Below are 26,188 nucleotides of genomic sequence, written 5' to 3'. Positions count from 1 at the left end.
ATTCTGCAACCAGTGTTGGGTTAGCTTAGCAGCGTGGTTTCTTCTTAAATAAAAAATACCAGAGTTATTCAAAATATATACGGTGGCCGAGTGAACGAGTAATATACTTTCAATATACTTGCCATTAAGAGCAGCAAAGACGTACAACTTAAACGTGTTTTCAAATCGTTTTTTTTAACATCATCTGATTCATAATTCCCAGGACTAGAATTTGCGATTCTCAATAGAATTTCTTTTTCTAATGACTTCAATTTTGTCCGTTTTTCATAAATGTTAGTCTTAGGGCTCCTGTAAAAGAATATTTTAGTAATAAAGTACTCTATAGAATATTTTTGCGATTATCCGAGGAATCGGATCGCTCTCTGTCTCATTCATTCCTACCGTTCGCTCCAAACTCATGACGAAGCGATTCCGACACCACAAAACCTGTCATAGTCCAACCATTCTACCGCAAAATTCAACAATCCTTATTTCTCTCCCAAACCCTCACAAAGCGCAGCACATTTCATCACCATGCTGCTAGCACTTCACAACAACTTATAGGTGGAAGTAAGGCCGGATGAACACAAATAGTCATCTGGCCGGAACATGGTGCGCTACATAATAAACTATAATTTAACGAAGCTTTGAGTCAGACAAATTTTCCTCTAGGAATTTTAATAATCGAGGTACTCGAATCATTCGAGGAATCGTTTCAGCCCTAGTTAGTTTTGTTGAGTACACAACTCACAGTTGTCCTCACAGATTCTTACACCTTTCAGCAGGTCTTCCAGAGTTATCTTGGGCTTTTCCTTTCCTACAATGTTGCCTAACACCATCAGTGCATGAACGGGTGAATGACTGATCGGAGTCCTTGGACTTGATAAAGCCCTATACAAGTACAAGCCATTTATTCTTGTCCTGTCAGTTTAAGTGTACTGTCATTTTTTGCAAACCTTTTCATTTTCAGATGATTGATTGAACAGTGCGTCATAAGATGGTCAAAGCTTGGGAGATTGTTTTATAATATAACCTTGCTTAAAACGTATCCACATCTTTATTCGGTAACCTTTTTCCTGTGAACAGCAGGATTCATGCTGAAATTATATTATACACATGTAGACTACTTTTTATTTAGGGGTATTAGAATAAAGGTACACCATACTTCTTAGATTTTTATTTCTGAAACTGTCAAAAAAAACACATAAATCCCTTTTGTTCCACAATTACGCAATACTTTGTGTTGGTCTGTCTCATAAAATCTAAATCTATATGTGGTTCCAAGATGACAAGGAGCGAGAAAACTTCAACTGTTACCGAAACTCTGAACAACAAATCTGTATAAACAACGCTGAAACAGTTTAACAACCAAGATCCCAAGATCAGTAGGCTGTCAGAGAGTCTCTGACAAAGTTCTATCCAAGTCTATCAAACCAACCAAAAGCTGTGAGCAGTGTGGACCGAGCTGTTCACAAATCCCCTTGAAGCATGCCAGTATCTCTGGACAGGCAGTGAGCATTCCTTTCTTGAGCCTGACTGTGATGTGAGCCTCATGATGTCCACAGAGCTTTGAACTGGAGAGAGAAGAAAGAGGACGGAGGAGGAGAGAGTAAGGGAGGAAGGCTACTGCAGCATGAATCCTGAGGCAGACAGAGATGAATAGTCGAAGGAGTCAGAGAAGGGGTGACAGCTAGGAAGAGAATATATATCTATGCAGAGAAACGGAGGGAGGGGACGGAATAAGTGCCACGGAGGCAGAAAGCAAAAATTGTGTCTGCGAGAACTTTGTGGCAAGACTTTGAGGAGCTAATTAGCAAGTGTCTCCAGAAGTGGTGAGTAAGTTCCCAGTACTGAGCTTTCATGCAGATATACTACTCTTGGACTGAACTACTTCTTCCCTACCTGTATATCTCACCCTTCCCATCCTGAAGTGGACCACAGAAAATGTGGCAATGCAGTACTTCTTCTCTCGCCATAGTTTCATTACAGGATAAGATCATTTCTCGGGCATGTACAGCACAAAGAAGTCAGCGCAGCAAAACGGAAACAAACATCACATTAAGGTGTAGTAATGTAGCAGCATATTTACTTGCTCCTGAGTAAAATTCACTTGGGGTTTGTTATCACCACCAACACATGGGAAGGCAAAGTATAAAAGGAAAAATATCACAGCGAACAAATGTTGGACTTTATATTTTCTGCATTACTGAGCTTTTGCTACTCACGACATAGATCATGTTTCTCTGACTTGAGGAAAGCCATCACAGAATGCTGTCAGTGGGACCTGCAGACTGCCTTCTAGGTTCAGCTCTGACATTTGAGTTAAGCTTTTACAGTCTAATGAACACCATCTAAATGTACAGCAGGAGGACATGCTTTACTGTAACATGGGGAGAAAACTAGTAATGTTTTAAGCAACCGTCTTTAACTATGGCTAAACAGTTCAAGATTCAATTTTTGGAGAAATTGCACTCCATCTCCTTTACTCAAATATAATTGCTAAGACCAAATAATAATAAAATGTCTTAATCTCATACAACCTAATGCAGAAACTTCACTTACTTCCCCATACCTGTAGCGTGTACACGAAGTCTGCGTTCAGCTAAACCGCTCATCGACTTTCACCTTTCACTTAAAATTAAACAAATACTCACCTAACTACAAAACGCTCCTGCAGACAAGTTGTGACCAGCACAATTTGTACATTGTGCTCGTTACAACTCCATATTACGGTGATATTTGTCTCTCTAATGCTAGACGCTAAAGGCAGCTCGTTTATTTCAAGACGGCATTTTCTTTACCTTGCGTTGAGTTTATGGCGTCGCCTTCTCTCGCCGCCACCATGTTTTGCCAGTAAGGTGAACCTTCTTCCTCCAAGTCGCCGTCTGTTTTCCCGTCTTCTTTACGATAGCCGAAGTATTCCAACATGGCGGACTTCTTCCCACGCGAGCGGTTCGGGGGACTTCTTTGAACTTGCAGAGCTAAGCTAATAGCGAGGCGCGGCTGCGCAAAGGGGCGAGGGGGCGCGCAGGTCACGTGACCAGTGGCATTTGACCTGAACTTTATCTTTGACCGTTTAAAAGAAAGAGAGAGAGAGAGAGAGAGAGAGAGAGAGAGAGAGAGAAAACCACTCGTACCGAAAAAACGATAAAAAAAAATAAAAAAAAGAAAATTCTAACGAGTAATTTTTTTACGGTGCGGTTATGAGTTTCCATGAAAGAATTAACATAATTAACACGTTGACCTTTGATAGTAGTGGCGATTATTAAATGTAATATTTCATAAAGCTGTTTTACTGTCCAAAAGTTTACATCCAATAAACGAGAATGGATACAATAAAAAAAAAAGTGAAATCTGAGGAGTTTTGTTGTACTAATTTATTAAAATACTTAACTGGAGTTAAAAATGAACTGATATCAAAAGGTTTGAGTGCATGAGTGCCTTTTAGGACAGTAAATCAGATAATGTTATAGTTCTTCAGTGAGTCTGGACTGCATTTGACCACCTCTAATTCAAAAACTGATATTACTGAAACTGCAATGTATGAAATCCTTATTCTATTTGTGAAAACACTAAGAGGGAACATTTTAGGGTTTTTTTATTTAGTCAGTAAGATCATGTTAAAGTATAAAAACAGCAATTGACTAGTCATATATAACAAACAGTGATTTTTTTAAAAATAGTGTGTGATTTGTGATACCTTAATTCTTGAACGAAAGAAAACCCTAGCTTCCCCACTGAAAGAAATTTGCTAATATCTTGTTCACATAAACCCATGAGCTGAATTTTACGTAACACCTCTAATGCGTGGTGGTGCGGAGGCAGCGTCTGCTGGTCAGAAATCCAACTTGTGCCGAGACCTTGAGAATGTTACCTTGTCACATCACATCAAAGCCTCGCAGAACGAAGGTGGCCAACGGCAGCACAGGTGAGGTGCTTCCAAGATCTTAGCACATCTGACACTTGTATTGTCAGATCTTCAGATTGCATTAGAATGAAAATGTTCACATTCCTCTATAGTATTTCCTATTGATTTTCCACATCTACATTCATACAAGTAAAATGAAGCAACCACCTGGTTTTTTTTTAAATGTTAAATTATAAACAAATGTATGCATTGTTTAGAATAAAACAGACAACATAGGAAGCCGGTAAAAAAGCATGATAAAATGAGAAATGTTTGGAATCTTTGTACACATTCATGACATTCGATGGTCATGCTGGTTGTACAGATCGGTTATGTTCTTTTCTCTTTGCTGAGAGCAAAGTTTTGTTATTCAGCACAACAAAATTTGACAGCACTCTTCATAAACTCTATAATAATTGAAGTTCGACAAAGGCGGACGAAAGTGCGCGTTATTGTGCCTTCTGTCGGCTAAGTGGTTTTCCTCTAACAAGGTGATTGATCTGATTACCCTCTGCCAACATGGAAAGCCATTTAGTTTTAGAAAGAAAATTGACAACCAGAATAAAGATGGGGTTCACTGCCCACCTGAGTCTCTGTAAACAGCTCTTAGAAAATATGTCTCAGAAGGATCTAGAGTGGAAACCAGACGAAGAATTTGAATTCAGGACATCAAAAACAAACAAACAGTGAAACATCTAAGTAGTTTTTTTTGTTTGATTTTCTTTTGATACACTCAATTCTGTCATAAAGAATGTTGGATTTAAAATAAGAGTGTTTTGGAAGTATCGCAATTAAGAGTCTCCGGTGTCTATTGAACATAGACTGCAGAGCTGTGTAATGCTGGCTGCTCTCTCAAACACACAATATGATGCTTCCTATAGATTATTATTCTTCATTCAAAAAAGGGCATTTTAGCCTCCAAGCTACAATATACAAATAAAATCAAAACAGATTCTCTTCATAAATTGTTGAAGATCTTGATATGGTGTGCAAAAAAAATAAAATAAATTATTGTAAAAAAAAAACCCCACTGCAACATGTTTTGATTTGCCATGAAGTACCTTTATCCCACAATGAGCTAATGATAAAACATCTTACTGTATTTATATAATCTGATTCAGAATAAGGCTGCTCATAATTGTTGATATTTTAATTTCACATTTTCAAATAGAAAAATAACATTTTGTTTATTTATAATCATGGTTAAAACAGCATTGATTAAAACTGGTACTGGCAGAGCTGAACCTTACAAAATTGGTGATTGGAAATGTGCCCCACAAGTCCCAAATTGCGCATCTATAATACAGATGTTGCAATATATATATAAAAAACATGAATAGTTAAAATAATGGAAACTGCATTACATTACAACGAGACCTCATTATCTGGATGACACACAACAATATGACCACATTTGGATTGCCAGATGTAAATGGGGTTACTAATTGGTACTTGCGCCCTCTACATGTATTTCACTTGTGTATTCTATTTTCAGTTTCATGTACCCCCCTCCCAGTATTTATTGGTAGAAAATGGTCAATTTGTACATGAGAATGCATCTCAAATAGAGTTGCACGATCAGGAAATACATACAAAAATAGCCCTGAAAGCAACAACAGCAGGCTTTAGCGTATTGTGATGCTAACTGGACCAATGTTGGTAACTGGAGCAAAGTCACTGCTTTGCTGCCACGCCTTTTAAAAAGTTTTCTATATAGCCAAACTATGCATCAAAGAAAGCTGCATCTCAGGGCCTAAGACAATGGGGTCCTCTTTCATTGTAGTGGACTAAAACTTTCTCCTAAGATGGCTCATGGCCAGCTTGGAGTACGGGGCCCAGATTTTAGAGCAGGGATGACAAGGTGCCCCATATTTTCTGTAAGAAATATGTGTCCTCAAAGAAAAAAGGGAAGTTCTTGCATAGCCTCTTCAGCTAGAGGTTTTTTTTTTGCTTCTTTTGACCTTCTGTCTCAATCTGTGTCTGTATTTCACTTTTAATTCCTCTCCCCAACTCTCTCAGTAACTGTTCTCTCTGACTGCCGTGCCATTTATAGTACTTCCACACAATGGAGACATTAATCTAATTGGACAGAGAGTAAAGCGTACCCCCAACACTCCCCTCCCCCCTTTTGTAAACGTCTCATTTTAGCCCCAATCAAAGGTCCTGTAATTAATTCAAATTCCCATTTTATGGATCAGTCATATTTTGTTCTCTGCATTCTATTCAAGGTTTAATACAGATGAAGGGGAATCATTAACATCAACACCTAGGATTCACTTAGAGTCCCATTGCTGTTGGATTGAATTTGCATGTCCTTGGACAGCTGCAGGAAACTGGAGCACACGGAGGAAACCCCCACGGACCCGCACTGTGAAAGAAGCGAAACCACGTAATAAAGCTGGGACCTTGTTGTCATGTTATGCAATAAAACTAATGACTGAACCGCTGTACGACTGCTCACTACAAACGATCAGCATGTTGCTACCTAATATGCTGATGTGAGACAAGTGTAGGGGCATCTATTTTGGTTCTAACCCAGTTTCTTTTATTATTTAAACCTGACGTGAAGGCAATACAGTTACCTCAGGGAAGTTCAGTGAAAATCTGCAAAGAATGTGTTACTATTTTCTGGCTTTGACTGTGTGTAATGTAACAAGGAGCTATTGTAAGGAAGTGCAACTTTGCATTTCATATGCTAATTGAATTGAATTTACAAAGTAAGCCGATGACAAAAACATTATGATTTATGTATAAAAGTGAATCATCATCTTTTTGTTTAGCTTAAAAAATGGTGAGTGTTATTAAAGAATAAACAACAAAACATTCTTCAGTATTTCACCTGCAGATCATTGGCTACAGTCAATCAAGGGTAGATTTCTGGTAAAGGCAATTTCTGGTAACTTGACTGGTGGTGTGTAGGGTACATCGTTGGGTTACTTTAATAAAATGAGGTCAAAAAAAAGAAAAGAAAGAAAATTGATCAGAATAATGCCAGAAATGTTCAGAAGATCAAGTGTGTAACCCCTTTTGTAGAAGGGACATTGAACACATCAAGAAAATGTAAAAAAAAGAGCATAGTCCAAGGTGAACAGAAATTGAAAGACTGGTGGAGTGTATCATGGTACGTGGAGAAGACAGGGTAGCTGCTTAGAAAGCTCAGACTTGAAGGTGGCAGGAACTTTTTGGAAACTTGTTTCAAAGATAATCAGAAGCGAAAGTGATTTAACAAAATCAAAACACAGACTTTCCAGAAAGGTGATATTGTGTGGAGTTTTGAACTGGTTTCCAAGTAAAACTCAAATGCTTTCATGCATACACATCATTTTTTTCTAAAGCAGAGTAAGCATTTGGCTGTATGAATGAAATGCAGGTAGCAGTTAGCTACCTTTTCCAGCTGAAAAACCAAGAGTTAGCTAGCTCTTAGAGTTAGCTAGTTAGCGATAGCTGGAAGAGTTAGCTTTTCCAGCTAGCTAACTGCTAGCTAGTAACTCTATGTTATCAGCTGCAAACAAAAAGATTTTTTTTATAAAACAACACAACTATTTAGGGTTCAATGAGAGATTTTGATTAAGATTCAGTTTGTTGCAAACTTTTACATGCTTAAACAAAACCAACTTTAGGTTTTATAGATGCCTTGTGAACAGCCTCGCTTTTTAAAGTGGTCTAGCTATTTCAATATGATCTGGAAGGCTGCTGGGCTACCACGTCTTATTAGAAATGGGTCTGCAGTCCGAAATTTTTAATGTTGATTTTGTGAAATTGTCTTTAATTATACAAATAGAAAAGCCTAAAGTATGTATGCTGACAAATTTTGGCCAAACAGAGCCTAAACTGAAAGAAACCCTTAATTTTCACCTCCTCGGGTTGATCATTTTGCCTTCATATTGGCTGAGGTTTTGTAGTTTATATATGAATGGCTTTTTTTTTTTTTCAAAGAAAGTGCAATATTCAGCACAATTGGGAAAACACTCCCTCCAGACCAAACAGGAACTCGCACTAATCAACATGTCAGACCGACTGCCACATCTTAGAACAAAGCAGCTTAAATTACACGACAAACAGAAAGCCATTTCCTTCTTTGATAAAAATTTAAGTAAACTGTTGCGTCGTCACAAAGCAAACTATGCAAACGTGTGATTCATCTTAAAGTCAGGCAGACCTACATAATGATTTTATGTAGGAATGCTGGAAGTGTGAACAGGTGCAGGGGCGGTAAACATCAGGTTTAAAAATAAACATCTGCCCACCCACTACTCCTGCTCCTCAGAGAAACAGAACTTCATTTAAAACAAACAAGCCACGGTTGGCGCGTGTGCACACGCAGGTTTAAAACAGGCACGCACACGACACGGCAACAGGACGCATACAGCATGGTGGCGATAAAAGAATAATGGGGGAATCGTATGCACAGCTGCAAACCACGACGACTGCTACAATGGCCCATTTTAAACGACTGTCAGATCAAATTCAGAAGTCATCTTTTCTCCAACACGCACATAACCTATGAATGAACGTTAAATCTGCATGCACACGCTCCATTATTAATATCTAGTGTTTGGAATCCATTAAACATTCCAGTCCAAAGCTCACTCTCATCATTGTACATTGCAATTTGGTATTTATGAGGGAAAATCATTTAGTCTCAAGCACCGGCTGCATTTCTGCCGTCTGCAAGCGACTGTCTTCAGTCAGTGCAAGAGTGGATGTGAGCCCTCATTAACTGGAAAACATCAGTTCCCTTGATTTTACCTTTTCCTAAAAAATAAAATAAAATAAAATCCACATAGGAGCATCTGAATTCCTTTAATGAACAGACATCATGAATGATTAACGAGGGGCTAGCACAAGTTTTACAGAGAGATGGAGTAACACACGCAAACACACACGGTTCTCATATCTCACATGAAAGAGCTGTAAGAAAGAAAAAAAATGTTGCTGTACCTTTGTTTCTACCTACAGATTTTGAAGAAAGAATCCATGGAGATTAAAGTAGGAAGAGAGATCCCAGGAAGAGCACAAGAGAGAGAGAGAGAGAGAGAGACAATAAAAAGCAGGGTTTAGCTCTCGTGTTAATCCTATACACTGCCAAATGATGCTTGCATGCAAAAGGGTTCATGACAATCATGCAAATGGCAAAGAAGAGCAAAAAACATGCATGGATAGAGCACAAAAACATGTCAGAGTTTTATCATTTCTTTCCTATATATGTTTATATATATTCTTTGCATAAGCCAACTGGGTCTGGGCCAGTAAGAGATTACCACAGTAATATTCCATCCATAATATACCTTGATAAAATGTGTACATGTGTCCTCAATAAAGCACCTCTAACTCTAAGAGGTAACTTAGCTGCTTTGGTTTGACCAGAGGTCATGATTACAATCCTTAATTTTTTATGAGTCATTCAACCAAAATGAGGATCAAATGAATAGGAACAGTAAGTTTTCAGGTAAGAAATGCAGTCTTGAAAAAGATAACCATCGTTTATCCTTCAAACCCCTGGGGACGTTATTTCTACACAAGAAAATTGAAAATCTGTTTTAAAAAATAACCTCAAAAAAGCTAAAAATGTAACATTGTTGCGTAATAGATTTAATTGGATGCAATTCCATAAAACCATTTTTTAAAACCCCAATCATCATTGAGTTTTGCATGCAAGCCACATTGGATTTTGAGGTTGTAATTGTGAAACGCCTTCAACTTTCCCCACTTGGAGTTTTGACTTCATTGACCTTCTGGTGAAATTTATGTCCAAAACTTTCAACTTCTAAGTGACGATGCAACCAATCATTTGTTGACAATTGAAACTGTTTTTTTTCTATCCCTATTTTAAAGACAAACTTCCAACACTCCAAGTCCTGTTGAACCTCTTTTGAAATCCCCTGACGGTGTTATTTAAACTACTCGGTACTATTTACAGAAGTGGTGATTATAAAGTTTGACAAGCACTGCTCTAGATGAAACACTCATCCTTCGGTGACTCCGGTAACACTGCAGGTACTTTGAGTTTACATATTAAACAGCAGCTTAGTCAAACAGAATATAAAAACCCTGTAAACAGCGACACTCGTTTCACTTTGTACTTGCCGATGACACGTCCTATTCTGTAACTTCAATATGAATTTTCGGCCGAGCGTAAACCGTGCCCTCAAATTACAGTCATTTTCTTTCTTCCTCCCCAAAAACTCTGGACCGTGTCAGTGCACATTTGCCGTGGAACTGAGACAATTACACAGTTATGTAGTACGAAAAAAGAGAGATACAGATGGAGGTGAGACGTAGGACATGCCATGGAGTCATGCGGCTCCTCCTTAGCAACACACACACACAAACACACAAAAACGTCCCCCACCACTTCTCTGCAGTGGCGGTGGGAGACGTCCAGCACACAAATGTGCACGGACAGGTAGGAGGCACACAGAGTAAATCCCTCCCACCCCCCAAAACTAGACCAGTAGGTGAGTGAAGGAAAAACAATGGAGATCTTGACTAAAAAACAAAAAGAAGAGAGTACCTTGGTCTGCCTTCAGGTGTGCGAGTTCTTGAAGAGAGATAAACCAAACAGACGGGGTACAGAGAGAGAAAAGTCAGCACACCAATACGACACTTGTATTGCCACTAAACATGCTTTGCATGATGGCAAACCATGACTATCACACAAATATCAAAGCTTTGCAAAAGAGTGCATCTGAAAGCTTTTTTTTTTCTTTAGTCAAAGCGCAGAAATGACTAACTATGGCAGCACTTTACATGAGGTAGCTGCAGAAATCGTTTACTACATACTTTGGCATTTCGCTTGCTATTTTTCTGGGATTTTTTTTCGCTTGCCTTTACAGGTAAGCACATGAATAATTAAGAGAGCACAACATGAACTGTTACTATTTTTTAACTGAAGTTCTGACTAATTCCTCTTGAGACTCACCTGGTTTTCTCTGGACTGCTGCGTGGTTGTCGCAAGGAAAAACAAGAGAGAAAGGCAGAGAGAAGTGTTGCATTAGCGTCACACTGCAGCTGGGTTTGCATGTGGATCTAACATGCAAAACATACCACACTTCTTATCACCGGAACGTCATGTAAGGCGCAAAGACGTGCGCCTTGACATGCCCGATTCAATTAGCTACTTTCATTAACAACCCTGTAAAGAGAAACACCAACATTTTCATCTGTCCCGTCCGTTTAGGGAGCCAGATTCGCATTAGTTTCTGTATAAAGCTTTTCACATTTGATGCGATCGCACTGTAATGTTTAGCATCTTGTATCGCACAGATTCCCGCACACCCTTGAAAGGAAACATAAATCCATGCTCTTGAGGATTTATGGAGTTGTGAGGTTTGTGGATCTCGAGATGCCCGTTTTCAGACCCATGTTGTGTTTTTGCCTCCACGTTAACATTTCCACCTCCACTCCAATGTTTGTGGTTTCATAATTTGTGCCAACTTTGTAGTTTCTCAGAGGAATGCTCACTTGTATGATACATGTTGTCGTAGACAGAACGGTATTTTAACAGCAAGACAAAAAAAACAAAAAAAAAACAAAACGACATTAGCCCTCTTTGCTCATGGCCAAAATGCTCAGCAGGGTCTGACCTGAGGATGACATCGATCGCACTTCCCAGCGTGATTCAGGGACTGAACCACTGAGTGAGTTCAGCATAAGTTAAGTTATTTTTATACAGTTATTTCTGCTGCAGTTTCAGTATCAATGGTCTGTTCAGGTAGTTGTCATTTGTGCATGTGAGACCCGGAAGGAGAAAATGACAGAAGTCAAGTTATCCACAGTATTTTGTATTGTACAAAAATTTACACCCAGTCATCTTTGGCATGAATGTCAAAGAATAGAAATGTATTGTATTTTCCAGACTATGAGTCGCTTCTGCCAAAAAAAATGCACTGTGAAGAGGGAAAACATTTATTTCGAAATTATCAAATGTGAAGGGGACCTCATCTATTTTGATAGTATGACCAGTGACGACGTGTTCTGTTGCTTTTCAATAAACTCATGGAAACTGTGAACCTGACAGTTAGGGACGGACCAGTGTCTGTGTTCTAAATCAGGAACATCTTCCAGTGAAGTGCGCAGCAGAGCGGTGTAAATCTGGGGTGATAGAGAGGCGGTTCCGTTGCATGAAGCAGTAACACCATGAAGGCCCAAATCCAAAGTCATCTTTATTCATCTCTGTAGCAACTACCAGGGCATGGAAACCTAAGTACTACTTCCCTTGGCAACCTGTTCTTCAAGCACCCAACTATGAATTTGTTCATTCAGCTCTGGCAATCTTCCTTTCAGAGCTTTCCTCTCGGCTGCTGATGGTAATGTTCAATCCATGGCTCCTGTCTGTCAGCACGAATTAACCTTTACCACATCTGTCAAAAAAGGCTTAATGGAGAGGAAAAATAACATACACATCGCTTGACTTTTCATCGCTTCAAGTCAAGCGATGAAAAAAAAGTGTGAGTTATCCCTCAAATATGGCAGTCTTCCTTAATAGCCCATCTACTTTATGCATTTCACCTTTACCCACTGGCAGAATCTAAGACTATTCTTGGAAGGTGGAGACTTTAGGTTTGAAAGCCTCACCAACGCAACTAACATGTGGATTCATTTCTTCTTCACTATCCTTTTCAATCAACTGAAGCTCTGAATTTTGCGTCACTGTGAAAAACGACGCTGGTTTTCCAGGATCTTCTAGTGTATGGTTGTTGAAACGTGAACACAGTTGGGCATCAATTAACCCAATTTACACATCAAATCTGGTTTCTGAATGAAAACAGAAGGATGACATTAATCTTATGGAATGGTTCTGCCTTCAAAGTTACTGACAATTTATTGACTGTCTAAACATCGGGTCGTCGCCAAGAAACCAATCAGTTCAGATAATCCCTAAAAATTCTGATCACTGAACTGGCCAAAGAACCAGTCAGAACTGTGCCAGGTTCTCTGCGGCTTGCCATGGCACATTAATCGGAGCGTTACTTGGGACACGTGGAGATATTTGAGCCATTACGTATAGTTTTGTCTCTGCGTAGATTAGAGAAAATTCACAGTTAAAATACATCCAATACAAGATGGATGACATTGAGAAAGGAAAAAAAAAAAAGAAGGTCAAAGCTTGAGAGAGGGGGATGTGAGGAGCAGGGGATTGTCCAGCTGATGGACAGCAGGCGCTGTTCAAACTCAAGAACTACCAGCTTTAAAGCGCCAAAATGACGTGCCTGACTCAGCAGGTACGCGTTTTTCCTACTGACATGGCGGATGCTTTCACCTATAAATATGCACATACTGCTCGCTTGTTAAATTGCCAACTTTTCTATGTAGATTAAACCCTCGCTCTTGATGCGGCAGCACTGAGAACAAGCCAATGTGCTGCGGAGGACATGTGGTCCAGGCGTAATCCCCTGCTCTATTTTACCAGCAGCTTCGCCACTCAAATCCAAACATAATTTTCAGCTCGGCCGCTACACACAAATGCCCTCTGCACTGGAATCAGGCAAGTCCCTGCGGCTTTTTTTTTTTTTTTCCCACCCTGACCTACTTTTATAGTAAGATTATTGCAACTGTCATTTTTTCCATGTCTGTTTATTAATCCCCAGAGCTAAGCCCAAAGGCACTATTTCAGCACTTACTTAACACTTTAGGTTTTTTTTTTTCTTTTGGTCTTCAATTATACACCCTTCTGTCAAGTCACTGCATAGTGTTTTTAAAAAATTTTTTTAACATATGCAGCCCTAAGTGCTTCATTGTAAATGCAAGGTGTGGATTTCTGAGAAATATGAAAAAGGTGATCATTTTACGTCTGTGTTATGCAGGCCAGTGTAGCTCTTACCAGCTTTGACCTTATGCAGCCCTTCTTGTAATGGAAAACCTCAAAGGTATTCAGAGATTTCAAAGTGCTGTGAACAAGAAGTTGACTACCCCAAATCAGGTTGAATTACCAGGTGGGTTGTATATCTATAAAGCATTGCATTTGACCAAAGATAAGTTTGAAAACAAAGAAGAAAATTAACCGTGCATTTCAAGCACAATTTAACCCCTCAACCTTCACTTTTTGTCATGCGAGAACTCAAAATTTCCATGTATTTTATTCTGATTTTGTAAAAGACTGCCATATTTAGAGTGTCATTATGAAGAGACGGATAATATCATGTCATTTTTAAAATTATTTGCAAACAAAATTCAGAAATGTAAGGGTGTGCAGTTCATGGAGTCATCACTTTTTTTTGTCTTCATCAGCTTTGCACATTGAGAGACCAAAGTTTTATTTTCTTCTTCTTATTATTATTATTATTTTAATCATTTCCCCCCGCTCTCAGCGTTATGTTGCCATCTTTAACAGTGTGGAAGGTGTATTCACAGAAATTTTGTCGTTTTAGTTTTCATCCATTCTGTCTGTTGTTTTTGATGTTAGCCAAAATGTTCAATTTTGGTCTCTTCTGGCCATTTCTCCACAGGTTTGCTTTTCCGCCAACATCATGGCAGACTGGTATTGAACTATGGTAAAAAATATTTTTTGGCCACAGGGAAAATTACATTTTACTTTAATCTCCACTCTATTAATGATGTTTATGACAGAGAGGTTGTCCTTTGTACTTCTCTATCTATACAACATGGCAGTTCATCCACCTAGTTCACTTGGTTAGTGGTAAATAATAACTAGCTAAAGCTCTGCTATATTGTGTCAAACATTACAGAGCAGTTTTTGTTGCTATTTTTTAACCAATGCTCTTATTCTTGCTACACTATAGGAGCCAGATTTCTATTTCTTTCCATTCATAATTATCCATTATTTTGTACTGACTTATTACATGGGATCTAATAAAATATACTGAAATTTAAAGAGAGGGTACTATGTATTTTCCAGGCACATGGTGCATGTAAGCATGTTACATTTAGTTGTTATAAAAATTCTGTATATCTTAAACATAAGAAATTTGACTTTATAATTCAACAGCTTTAAACCGGGCCTCTGTCTCTTTAAGAAGCTCCTACTCTTTCTGACGCGCCATCTTCAGCACACTTTTTGTGGAAATAGGCGGAGCTTTGAGGGAGGAACTGCTGAGGCACTCCCAACTGGTTGCCATGGGAGATTAAAGGATTCCTCAAACATCCATGAAAGAATCAAATCAACACCCCAGGAATGTTTTTGATAAATGAGCATTATAACATGATTTACAGTTTTAAAAAAGGTTGATTTTACATGTTACCTCCCCTCTGTTTTAAGGGTGCAGCATGACAAAATGTGAAAAGCGGATTAGAAAAGCACTGTAGTTTAAAACAGCGAAGAAATTTTGAATTTGTCTGTCAAACATTGCACATCAACGTCGGACAACGATCACTTAAAGGGAGACATCCTGACCCAACTGGAAGAAACACCAAAAAAAAAAAAAAAAAGGTGTTCTGTGACCATGTCGAATAGTTTGGATAAAATATCTCATCTATCTTCACGGGAACATTTTTAACGAGCATAAAGTGAACCGATCCATTGGTCTCAAACGCGGAACGTTTCTCAAGCCTAGCAGCATCAACAGGCTTCACCCCGCTTCCCTTTTTTTAAATCCTCCAATTTTCTCATGTTTCATCTCAGATGGTAAGTCAGCTCACTCCCCCTCTCGCTCCTCTGCCAGGCCAGTGGGCTACTATTAGGAGTGCGGCTGGCGAAATGCTTTCAAGGCCCAGCCTGCTCAGTCAGTCAGTCAACCATCTGCCCGCTTTAACGAGTGGCTAGAGGGCCTCGTCCGCGTTAATGCGTGTGATTGCACGTACGCCGCTGAACGTGGCGTGTTTGAGCGCAAGACCACACTGCATGATAATGCAACACGTAAATATTCACAGGTTTGACAGATTGCACGCATTGCTCGTTATTCAGTCTCCAGTCTACAGACACAGACAGGTGTGCTAAGCAGTCGGTCATATGTTGCTGCGACCAAATGGTTGGAATGCAGTCGCTGCTAAATTGCCCTCCAAAAACGCTCCATTCAGTCGAGCATTGCTCGAACAACAAGTGCTTTGCCACTTGAAGACATGTGGCCATGATAATAAAAGAACTGCAGCTTATTTGCCAACAGACAGCCTGAAATTGACGGTGGCGTTTGCGCAGCCATTTTCCAGGCAAATTGGCTGTCTCTGTTCTCATTATCTCTCTAATTATAGTCCCACGTCTCCGCGGCATAATCAACAATCAGCCACATCAGTTAATGGCGAAGTAGGGAAGAGCAGCAGTTGGATGAAGCGTGTGCACACTCCCCCCACCCCACCCAACCCTCCATCTCAATCGTTTTCCCATTGAAGCCGGAGGAAAATGGAAGAAGATTTCAAAACAGATGACGGAGAAGGAGGCAAACCGGAGCCCGACGGCTGACCTCCCGGGACAAATTAGGTTACAAGGCACTGTCGCTGAATTTACTCGTCACACTTCCTCTGCCCTGAGGCGGCAAAATGACAGCCTTTTCTCCCCCCGTCCGTCTGAGCTATTATTTGGCCTGAGTCGTAAGTGCCCTCTTAAAAACCTGGGTTGTTTTTACACAAAGATGTCACGGTTCCCCCCGTCAGCTCTCAGACAAATGGACCACCTACCTACTTCTCTGTTGACTCTTCAGCTCCGACAGTGAGCAAATGGGATGAAGCGAAAAAGAGGTCAAGTCCACTCAGTTCGCTTGGCTGCTCTGCAACCAGCACATCGTGTGCTGTCCTGAACAATGCCACAGGCGTGCGCCGGAGATTTAAGCTCAGAACAGCTTCATTTTTAGCAGCAAACGTTGGAGCATATTAGGAAGCCAAACATAGCAGAAACCATTAAGAGAAATAGCAAATTCTCCGTATTGGATGCAGTTCGAAATAGCTTGGAATCAGCGCAAGTGTTCAGTGAGCATTCCTCTAAATTTTTTTTACATTCTTTTTATTTTTGGCAAAGTGGAGTCATCTCTGAACCATGTCAGTCTGATTCAGACACACAGGAAATGGGTCAACAGTGGAGGGTTCTCAACATGGGTCTGTTCACACAATCTACAATCCTTAAAAGTGAAGAAAGGTGCAAGGTTGGAGTGAAATTGTTTTATTGATGCTCTAAAAGCTACTTGTAAACAACCCTTAACCTTTTTCATGTTTTGCCACGTCATACAAACTTTAATGTTCAGTTTTTTAGGGGTTTTATGTGATGGACCTTCATCTAAACCCTTCCCTATCGTAGCTGTATGTATATTGTTTGAGGTGTTGTGCTGCTGGCAGGTGAAACTCCAGTCTGAACTCATTGGTAGTTTCTAGAATATTTTCAACTACAGATGCAGACATTTATTTTGCCCCACAAATTCTGACGCAAAAACAAACAAAAAAACTTTAGGTCTCATTGAACCATGGCAAATGAGATTTCTTATAACTTTGTCTCAAAAACTACTTTCTTTTTTTTCATCCTTCAATAATGGCCACTCAAGGGTTATCATGGGTGTCTGGGTTGAATCCAAAGATTGACCGATACACTGAGAGACATTTAGCATTTGGGATACTTTTTATATAGTAACATTTCTGGAAACTTCTTCACAATTCACCCTCGTACCCGGTCTTCATGGTGCTATTTATTCTTCAGTGTTCTCTATCAAACCTTTAAGGTCTTCACAAAACAGCTGAAACTACGCTGAGATTTCACTACACACTGGTGGACTGTATTATTACCAGTTTCACTTCTGAAGCTGTTCAGTTGCACTTTGTTGTGATTGCGGGGTATCAAAGTAAAGGGGACTAAATACAAACGCAAGCAACACATTAACATGCTGATTTGTGTTGGTGTATCACATAAAATCCTGGTGAAATACACTAAAGTTTGCAGAAATATACAAAACATGAACAAGTACAAGGGGTTTAAATACATTTTTGAAAGGCTCTACATGTATGAAAATGCAAATGTTATGACTTAAAAAAACATAATGAAGGAACTTATTCCTTGAATCAGATGGTTATCCTCTCAACGTTTCAGCAGTAGAGTGTTCAGAAAGATTAAGCTAACATTAAGTAACCTTGATGCAGAAGTAGTGGCGTCATAAAACAAGAGAAATCAGTTTTATGTGTATAATATTGTCACTGGGCTATTTGAGATTATGTGCAAGAAAGAAGGAAGGCTTTAATGTCTAAATCTTCAAATACTGTCAAAGAGGTGCATCTCATTACACTCCCCAAGGAAGAGATGGCCTTGGCCCAGAAGCAGAGCAAAAATAGGTGATGTTGTTTCTTATCCACACGTTGTGTATACCTTGAGGCCTCCGCATCACCTTGCCAAATCTGAATACATTTAATGAAGAAAAAAAAAAAACAGGAGAAAGAACTTAGAGTTGTAATTTTAGTCACATCAGCTAATAGCGTATCCACCGCTGCCTCATCAAATGTAATAACTGTGAAGGGAGCGGAAATGCTGAGCCCATCACCTCCAATTTAACTCCCACGTGAAATACAGAGAGTTGCTGGGCTGTATGTGCAACAGCCCACAAAGAAATATTCAGACTCCCAAGTCCTGCAAGATCTGCAGTAAATATTTCAAACGCAGAGCTGCTCTGGCTTGATAGAAATTATGCTGATTTGGGAAGGCATCACTGCAAACAATGCAGGTTTTTCTTTTAGTTTTTTTTTTTTTTCCAAGGCACTTTATAAATGAAGAGTGGTTGTGGCACAGATCACATTAAGTGAATGGCAATGCAGTTATGGAGATTACGTCTAATTCCAGAAGCTTCTATTGAGATTTATGATGTAGCAAAATACTTTGAGGTCTAAGCCACATGATGGGAGATGGTTAAGAATATATGCAAAAAAAAAATAGAATAATGAGATTTTTTCTCTCGCTCTTAGAAGCTCGAAAAAAAACACAAACCTTGTATTAGGTCAGTTCTATATTTGAAAGAAACCCCTTTTGAATTTTTCACAAAGGCCTTAATCAATATTTATTGCTCGACACAGAAAACAACGAAGCCAGCCCTCTTACCTTCCGTGCAGTATCGACCTACATATCCAGTTTTGGAGCAGTCACAGTAGACTTCTCCATCTGCCAGTGAGCAGATCCCGCCGTTCTCGCAGGGATTCTCCGTGCAAAGGCCCATCATCTCCAGACGGACCTTCTGGCTATTGACCAACGTTGGCAACTTACTCCCGTAACTGAGGTTGGTGATAATCCCTTTGAACGGCGGAAGCTCGCGGACCGAGGGCAGGGTGATGGCGGCCGTGCGGATATCCCTCGGAAGCCCCCCGAGAAAGAGGTCGCTGACGATCTTCATGAACTGCCGCTGGGGGCGCACCTCGCCCGTCTTGCTCTGACCGTCCACGGCCAAGCCAGTCCACAGGTTCTCCCTGTTGATGGCAGCGAAGTGCCAGCGGCTGTCGTTGACCGGCTTGTCCGAGGTGATGGTGGTCTCGGCGCAGTCGATGCTGACATGGAGCTGGAGCTTGCCCTCGGACAGGGCGAGCAGCAGAAAGTCACAGTATCCGCCGTCGTCGAAGTAGAGCAGCAGGCCGTCCGATTGCGAGGTCTTGAACTGAAACGTCAGGTCGCCCCTGGAGCTGGCATCCCAGCGCACGTAGCGAGCCCACTGGCCTTGAGAACCGGTAAACTCCAAGCCTGCGCTCAGGCTCAGCAGGGTACTTAGAAGCAGACAAAAATGCCCAGGAAGGCTGTAGGGATTCATTGTAGAAAAACCAAAGGGTGTCGAAAAGAAGGGTTGGAATTTGGGGATAGATCCTCAAAGTGATGGAACCATTTGGTAACAGTTTAGCTCCAGCATTTACCTGCTGACTCTTATACTCCCCATAGGTTACTTAAATATTCTTTGCTTTAAGATCTAATGTTGATAATAGATTGAATCTTGATCTTGTCCGGCCAAGTCTATGGTGGGATATATGTATATAAAAAAAGGTGAAAGTGCGATGATGACGTCAGTGATTCAGAGCTGTGTCTGATGATTTAGGGTTAGCCCTTTGAACCAACTTCCTGCTTTGAAGCATGTAACAATCACTGTTGGCCCAGTTTCACGCCCCATGATTTGGTACTCAGCTTCAAAAACAACTTGGACAGACCTGGTGGGGGGGACAAAAATAGCGTATGAATACATTTCTTTGAGCAGAACTCTATCATCTTGCAACAGACTATTCCCAGATGAATGAATATCTGATTTATGCAACACACAGATCATTTGTAATGCATACTGGGAGTTTTGATTCAGCTCTAAAGTATGTAGTCATAATAAAAGTCGCATTTAGTGGAATACAAGCGAAAATCATCCCTTTGGGCTAGACAGACAAGATACTGCAAACCCCATCCAATACAAATCTGACGTTTTTATGCCTACAAGCAACTAAACACCCACTAATAACACCCATAAAGATCTCATGAGCCTTTCTTGCTAGGTGCCATGTCTTCCAATTGCTCTCTTTAAACTGAAGATCATCTCTGCGGTTTCAGCTTGATCCGAGATCCGATTTCTCGATTAACTTATCCATGAGTGATGCAAGCAAACAAATTAATCTTGGAGACCGCTGCCGCTGACTTCCTGACCACTGGAAAGCCCGCTGAGCCGAAGCCGAACACGCGTTCACCTTCAAATGTTAGGCTGCTATCTGCAAGGGGCTGCTGGGATTCTGATTAGTATGACTAATTATCCACCGCCACTCTTTCTCTCTCAGTTTCTCCCATTTGCATGCCTTTGAGGGATTACAGCCACAAACACAGATCCAGAAAGATGTAAGGATGGATCGAGGTGGGTGGGGGGACATTTCATGTTTGAATCCCACTTGTTCTCTTGGTAAATAGATATCTAAATCGTTTCTATCACCGAGGAAGAGTGTCAAAGCATATCAACTAGGACACAATTGTCGCTTGCTGCAGCTCCACTTATAGACTTCTGTTTAATTTTGCTCAGCAGAGCTACAAATGATGTACAAGGTGAAACCTTATATGTGTGTGTACTCTTCCAGCCCTTTGCCCTTGCAATTGTTTTGGCAGTGGTCTGCCAACCAGACAAATGCATTGTCCAATCATGACAGCAGCACAGAACCAGGAAACACAATAGGCCCTTTAACCACCTGCCCTGAATAGTTAATCTTGCTGCAGCAGGCGAGCTATTGAATTCAGGAAACCGATACCTATGTTAATGCACCGCATGTGTGTGTGTCCTAGTGCAGCTCTGTCTCTGACGACGCCGGGTTGCCTAAATGGATGATTGTCTTTGTCTTAAAAAGAGATTCGATGAGAGGTTAAAAGGTTCTGCTTGGAAAAAGAATCCTCAACACCGCCGTGTTAGTCCGGCCCACTATAAGGACAAGGCATAGATGGAGTACGTGGATATGGGATGGGAGGGTTAGGCGCTAGGTCTCTTGAATAGGTAAAGCCGTATGATATCTGAGATGGAAGTTTGGTATACCAACAAGCCAAGCCTCTATTCAATCAACATGACTCAATGTGTGTAATACCTGACTGGGTCATCAGATATCCCTGAACGCCATCGATTTACGGAGAACGCCTACATTGCCATTGTATGGTATTTGTCTTCTTTTAACTTAAGCACTGAAGATTTGTTTGTGTATATCTGATTTGCACTCCCTAAAATGTTTCAGATTTTGTCACATTACATAAACAAACTTTAACATTTGTATTCTACGTTTGAAACCTCAGTTGTGCATAGTTTCATTTTTGAAATTGTAAAATAAACTGCAGAAATATCAGGTACAAATTTGTATTTATCCCCTTTAGTCAATTTATAGAACCACATTTTGTTGCAACAATGGCAGTTAATCTTTTGGAGTTGAATCTGTCAACTGTCCAGAGCATGAAGCTGCCATTTCCATGTTTCATCATGGTGAAAGCTGTGGATGTCTTTCAGCTACGCCTTTAGTCTTGGGTAGTTCTATTTGAACTGAGAACAAGAAAAATGCTGGGTTTAGCAACTGCCTTTCCATTACAAATGTGAGAAAAACTTTGTTGATAATATATACATATAAAAATACACAATTTTGTAATTGTGTTTTCATTGAGAAAGAAACGCAAATGTGAATAAGTTTGTCATTAAAAAAACATCACGTGCCGTCATCCTCCATCCTCCTGTCATCTTCTTCTTCCTCTTTTCCACCAGTAGTAACATCTGGTTGTTGATCATGTGACTTGTGTGATGAAAAAGGTATTTCTACTACAGTTTTGTGTGAATAACCAAATGTTGAGACAGTCGAAAAAACCACCTCATCCTAGCGCAAAAACTTTTAATGAAAAACTTGGTTTGTTTCCATTTCGCTAATTTATTTTAGTAATTTCAATTTACGCAACTATATATGGTCAGTGGAAATGGGGCTAATTACTATCCTGTTGATTTCTGACAACAATAACTTGTTTTGGATTGAATTTAAGAATACCAGAGTAAAGGAGATGAGTGCACGACTGAAAACTGTAACATTTCCTTCCACTTTCTAACAATATTTTTCTTTTCATTGGTCCAAATTAAATACATTGCCTCTTTGTGGTCATAATGTTAAAAAATGTGGAGAAGCTCAAGGATATCAACAATTTTTTTTAAAGCTAGCCATTTAGTGCTTTAGTGCTATGACATTTTGCAAATGAATTTTTAATTTAACTAAATTAAAAAAAAAAAAAGTGCAAGCCTGTTGGCAAACCTGTAGGCTGAGACAAACAAGCCTTGATGTGGTAACACACCAATTGAATATGACATATTTTACTGACGCTCTTCCAGGGTTTTTATGAAAGATGCCCTTTGGCTAACCTCATCACTGCAGAGGGCAGAAATTAGCTGTTGGAAGAAATTTTTTTTGATGTGATTTAAGAAGAGAAATGCATTCCCAATGAGACAGAAGCGTGATTTTATTCCCTTCTCCGTCTTTCTCCTTGCTCCATTTCTCAATGCTCTGGCATTGCTGTCCTTTTTGTCATGCTCAATCCTCAGTGATGGGGGCCGGTTTGTCACAACTCTGCTAGCATAAGAACATATTTTCCTAGATATACACATTGAATTATTAAATAGCACAAGGATATGAGATGACCTGCATGGGTACTGTCACACACTGGCAATAAATGATGCATTGGAACTGCAGCAGATTTATTGACATGTTTTGTAATGCAGTCGAGTCTCCCCCGACGCAAAGGAGACCACCCCCACTGCCTGCTCCTACTTCCCCCTCTGTTTCTCGCTGAACTTCCCGTCTATCACAAGCGTCAGCCTGGAGCAACGATTTAATCCGACATCAGTCACAGCAGACACAAGTGTGCGAGGTTAGGAGCGGGTCCGAACCCTTTGGTCTACTGGTTGGTCAAAGCAAGGGAGCACACTACGGTAACAGAGGAGCAGAACTATGCTATAAGCTAATAGGTTACGTCCACATGTGTTGGACCTGCTAAATCAAATATACGTGGCACAAATAAGACAAAAGAGCGATGTTTTATTTGGGGTTTACTCTTTAACAGTCGTGTCCCACTTTACCTGTTAATGTCTTTGTTTTGTTCACTTTATCTGGGGTGTTTCTTTTTTTATCATTAAAAAAGACTGAACAAAAGCATTGTTAAAAGAACACAACATTATTTTCTTTTATTTTAACACAGAAAACTAAACAATTTGCAAGAACTTTGAGAGTGCCATGACTAGCCAATTGCTAAGCTAGCATTAGCATCCTTGACAGAGCTTCCAAATGAAGTGAAAATAAAATAATTGCTCACAAAGACGTGTGATGATAACACATCCATGTCATGAGATGAGGTAGAGAAATTGAATTCACGAGAACAAGGCAAGATTTTAGAATTATGTTGCGCAAAACTGAAATTCCTAATTTGCTTTCACGACTTGCGTAAATGTCTCACAAACCATAAAGTCTTTTAAAAGAACTGACAATAAGTTTAGAATAATTTTGTCTAGATTTGACCGATTTATGACATTTTTAGACTTTTCTGATGATATTCATTTATATTCTTGCTTCAGTGTTTCTTTTAATTCTGATAGGTTTGATTAGTTTAGGTAGCTTTCTAGGTTTTTAACAAGAAAGGATAAACTACATAGTAATCAAAAATTGTTAAATATTAACCATCAACGGTAAGAAACTTAAGGTTATCCAGTTCACATTTAAACGCCGTTTAGGCTCCTTTCATGTTATTATCTAGTCGTAATGATTTGACTCGGTCAAACTGAAGAACTACTTCCTTTCTTCCATCAAAATAAAAGTCTCAAGCATGGACACAACAGGAAGCCTTCTTCGCATTTGGAGCTTACTTAATTTACCAGACTGATGGCAACTGGGGGTGAGACAGACTTTGCATTGATATCGCGAGATCTCGTGGTACACATGGCCTGGCCTAAAATTCTCTAAAGTAGAGTTTGCGAATTGTAAAATAATCATTTTGTTGCGGGAAACAGATTTTTTTTTTTTTTTTTTACTTTGGCACTAGTGGAGAACCATGTTGGTTGTCACTTTTTTGCTTTCATTGAAATTCCAAAAAAATAATACTATGCTTAGTCAACCCCATTTCATCATGGAAACTTTAAAGTATCTGGTCGGAACACGGTAACATTTTTCAATTCGATTAAGATGCACCGCCAAAATACAACTCAGTTTGTGACAACTGAATGGTGTTTAGCGAATGGCATTTTTTTAACGGCTTGATTTTTAGAAAGCTTTACCCAGTTTGTTTAATTTTATTAAAAAGGCATCGATTTTTTTCACCCTCAAAATAGTTAAAAATCACAACTCCTCTTGATCTCGTGCACCTATCGTGTAGAGTCGCGAGCTAGATAAATCTTCTTGTCTCTGTAAATAAGGATGAATGTCGAGAATGAATATGGATAAGAGGTCATCGTTACCTCTACAGGAAGCTCAGAACCAATTAGTTGGATTATCCAACAACGGAACAAGTCAAACACAGCTTTTCCCCATGTCCGATAAAGGATGTACCATTTAAAATTCAGTCAAATGCGCCAAAGAAAAACACTTAATAGGACAAAAAACCCACGAGCCCTGCACCGATCACGAAGATTTTTTTCCCACCACCAGCTTTCCCTCGGCTCCTCGCACGGTGGCAGCCTGACCGCCGCTCCACAGACTGCGGGATGCACAATTTAGCTTCGTCAATTTAGATGCGAAATTCCAACAAGAGATTATTGTCACTGGGACCCATTTCCAAATCAACTCCAGGTCGACTGCTGATGCAGTCACGTCAGAGCAGCGACGACTCGGGCAGCTGAAACTTTCCGCCTCGGTCGCTTTTCTTCCCTCTCGCCATGAAAACGACTCTTGTTTGGGGATCTCTAGTCAAATCAAGCTGGACTTGGAGGCGAAACAACTGGAGATATCAAACTATGACCCAAAGCTTTCTCTTACTGCGCCCAAATCCGCATCTCTGCCCCTCACTCAGTCCAAATATGAGAGAGAGAGAGAGAGAGAGAGAGAGGGGAGGGGGAGGGGGGGGGGGGACTTCACTATTTGGCGAAACAGCTTAATACAACATCTACGCTGTCATTTAATTTTATTTAAAAGAATTACAACGAGTGTCCATTAAAAAAAATAAATAAATGTTTTCTTACCGCTTTCGACTCCGGACGGATGAAGTCCGAGTGTAAAACAAAACAAATAAAATAAATAAAATCAGATTATTCCAGAGCAGAATTCCATTCGCATATATATATATATATTTTCTCTTCCCCAGTTTAAAAAAAAAGAAAGAAAAAAGAAGGTGCAGATGCTCTTGATTAGGCAGTGATTGTAGCAGTGAGGCGCGGTGGAAGTGGGGGGGGGGGGAAAAAACCCGGTCCTTCTCTCTCCTCTCCGGCTCAGTGAACGCGCATCGCTCCGCTCGGCGCTGTACTGCTGACGGGCCCCAGGATTTCTCCCACACTGACCCGCCTTCTTCCACAGCACTCAGCGCGACGGGGGGAGAGAGAGAGAGAGAGAGAGAGAGAGAGCGGGGAGAAAACGTGGTGGAGGAGGGCGGGGTGGAAATCACTCCATTTGTAGAGGAAGTTACCCCTCAAGACAAATTAGAAAAAGAAAAATTAAACGGGATTTAAAAAAACAACAACAACAACAAAAAAAAACATAGACTTTTGGTCCATTCAACCCACGTGTTTCGAGGAGTATTCGTGAACATGTGCCGAGTTTGGAAGGAGTGGGGGGGGATGTAGAGGTTTCACTTGTGAAGAGAGCCGTTCAGATGGATTCGGCCCCGGTAAGAGCAGGAAGTTATTCCTCGTGCTGCAGTTTCCACGCAGGAGGAATAGTTTCCTGTCACAGCAGCGCCGGTTCATTGCTGCTGTCCGTGGTGCTGGAAGCTCCCTTCGCTCGGAGGGAGAG

General features: G+C 40.2%; 1 protein-coding gene across 10 annotated transcripts in view; it reads right to left on the bottom strand.

Annotated features, from left to right (window-relative positions):
- nrxn3b (neurexin 3b) overlaps positions 1-25,732 on the bottom strand; it is a 424,389-nt gene extending 398,657 nt beyond the window's left edge. For 5 of the 10 annotated variants that reach the window (XM_032584558.1, XM_032584565.1, XM_032584563.1 and 2 more), the window contains exons 1-5: positions 25,423-25,727; positions 18,846-19,930; positions 10,809-10,826; positions 10,401-10,427; positions 8,828-8,839 (exon numbers count right to left, since the gene is read on the bottom strand). In XM_032584558.1, the coding sequence (XP_032440449.1) occupies positions 8,828-8,839; positions 10,401-10,427; positions 10,809-10,826; positions 18,846-19,542 (754 nt within the window). In that variant the 5' untranslated portion in view covers positions 19,543-19,930; positions 25,423-25,727. Of the gene's footprint in view, positions 1-8,827; positions 8,840-10,400; positions 10,428-10,808; positions 10,827-18,845; positions 19,931-24,702; positions 25,194-25,422 lie in introns of those variants that run through there. The other 5 variants (XM_032584566.1, XM_032584568.1, XM_032584560.1 and 2 more) reach the window with 3 other exon arrangements.
- Positions 25,733-26,188: the final 456 nt, after the last annotated feature.

Source organism: Xiphophorus hellerii, chromosome 15 (genome assembly GCF_003331165.1).
Source record: "Xiphophorus hellerii strain 12219 chromosome 15, Xiphophorus_hellerii-4.1, whole genome shotgun sequence".
In the NCBI taxonomy this organism is placed as follows: domain Eukaryota; kingdom Metazoa; phylum Chordata; class Actinopteri; order Cyprinodontiformes; family Poeciliidae; genus Xiphophorus; species Xiphophorus hellerii.
This window is presented reverse-complemented; position numbering and strand designations above follow the sequence as displayed.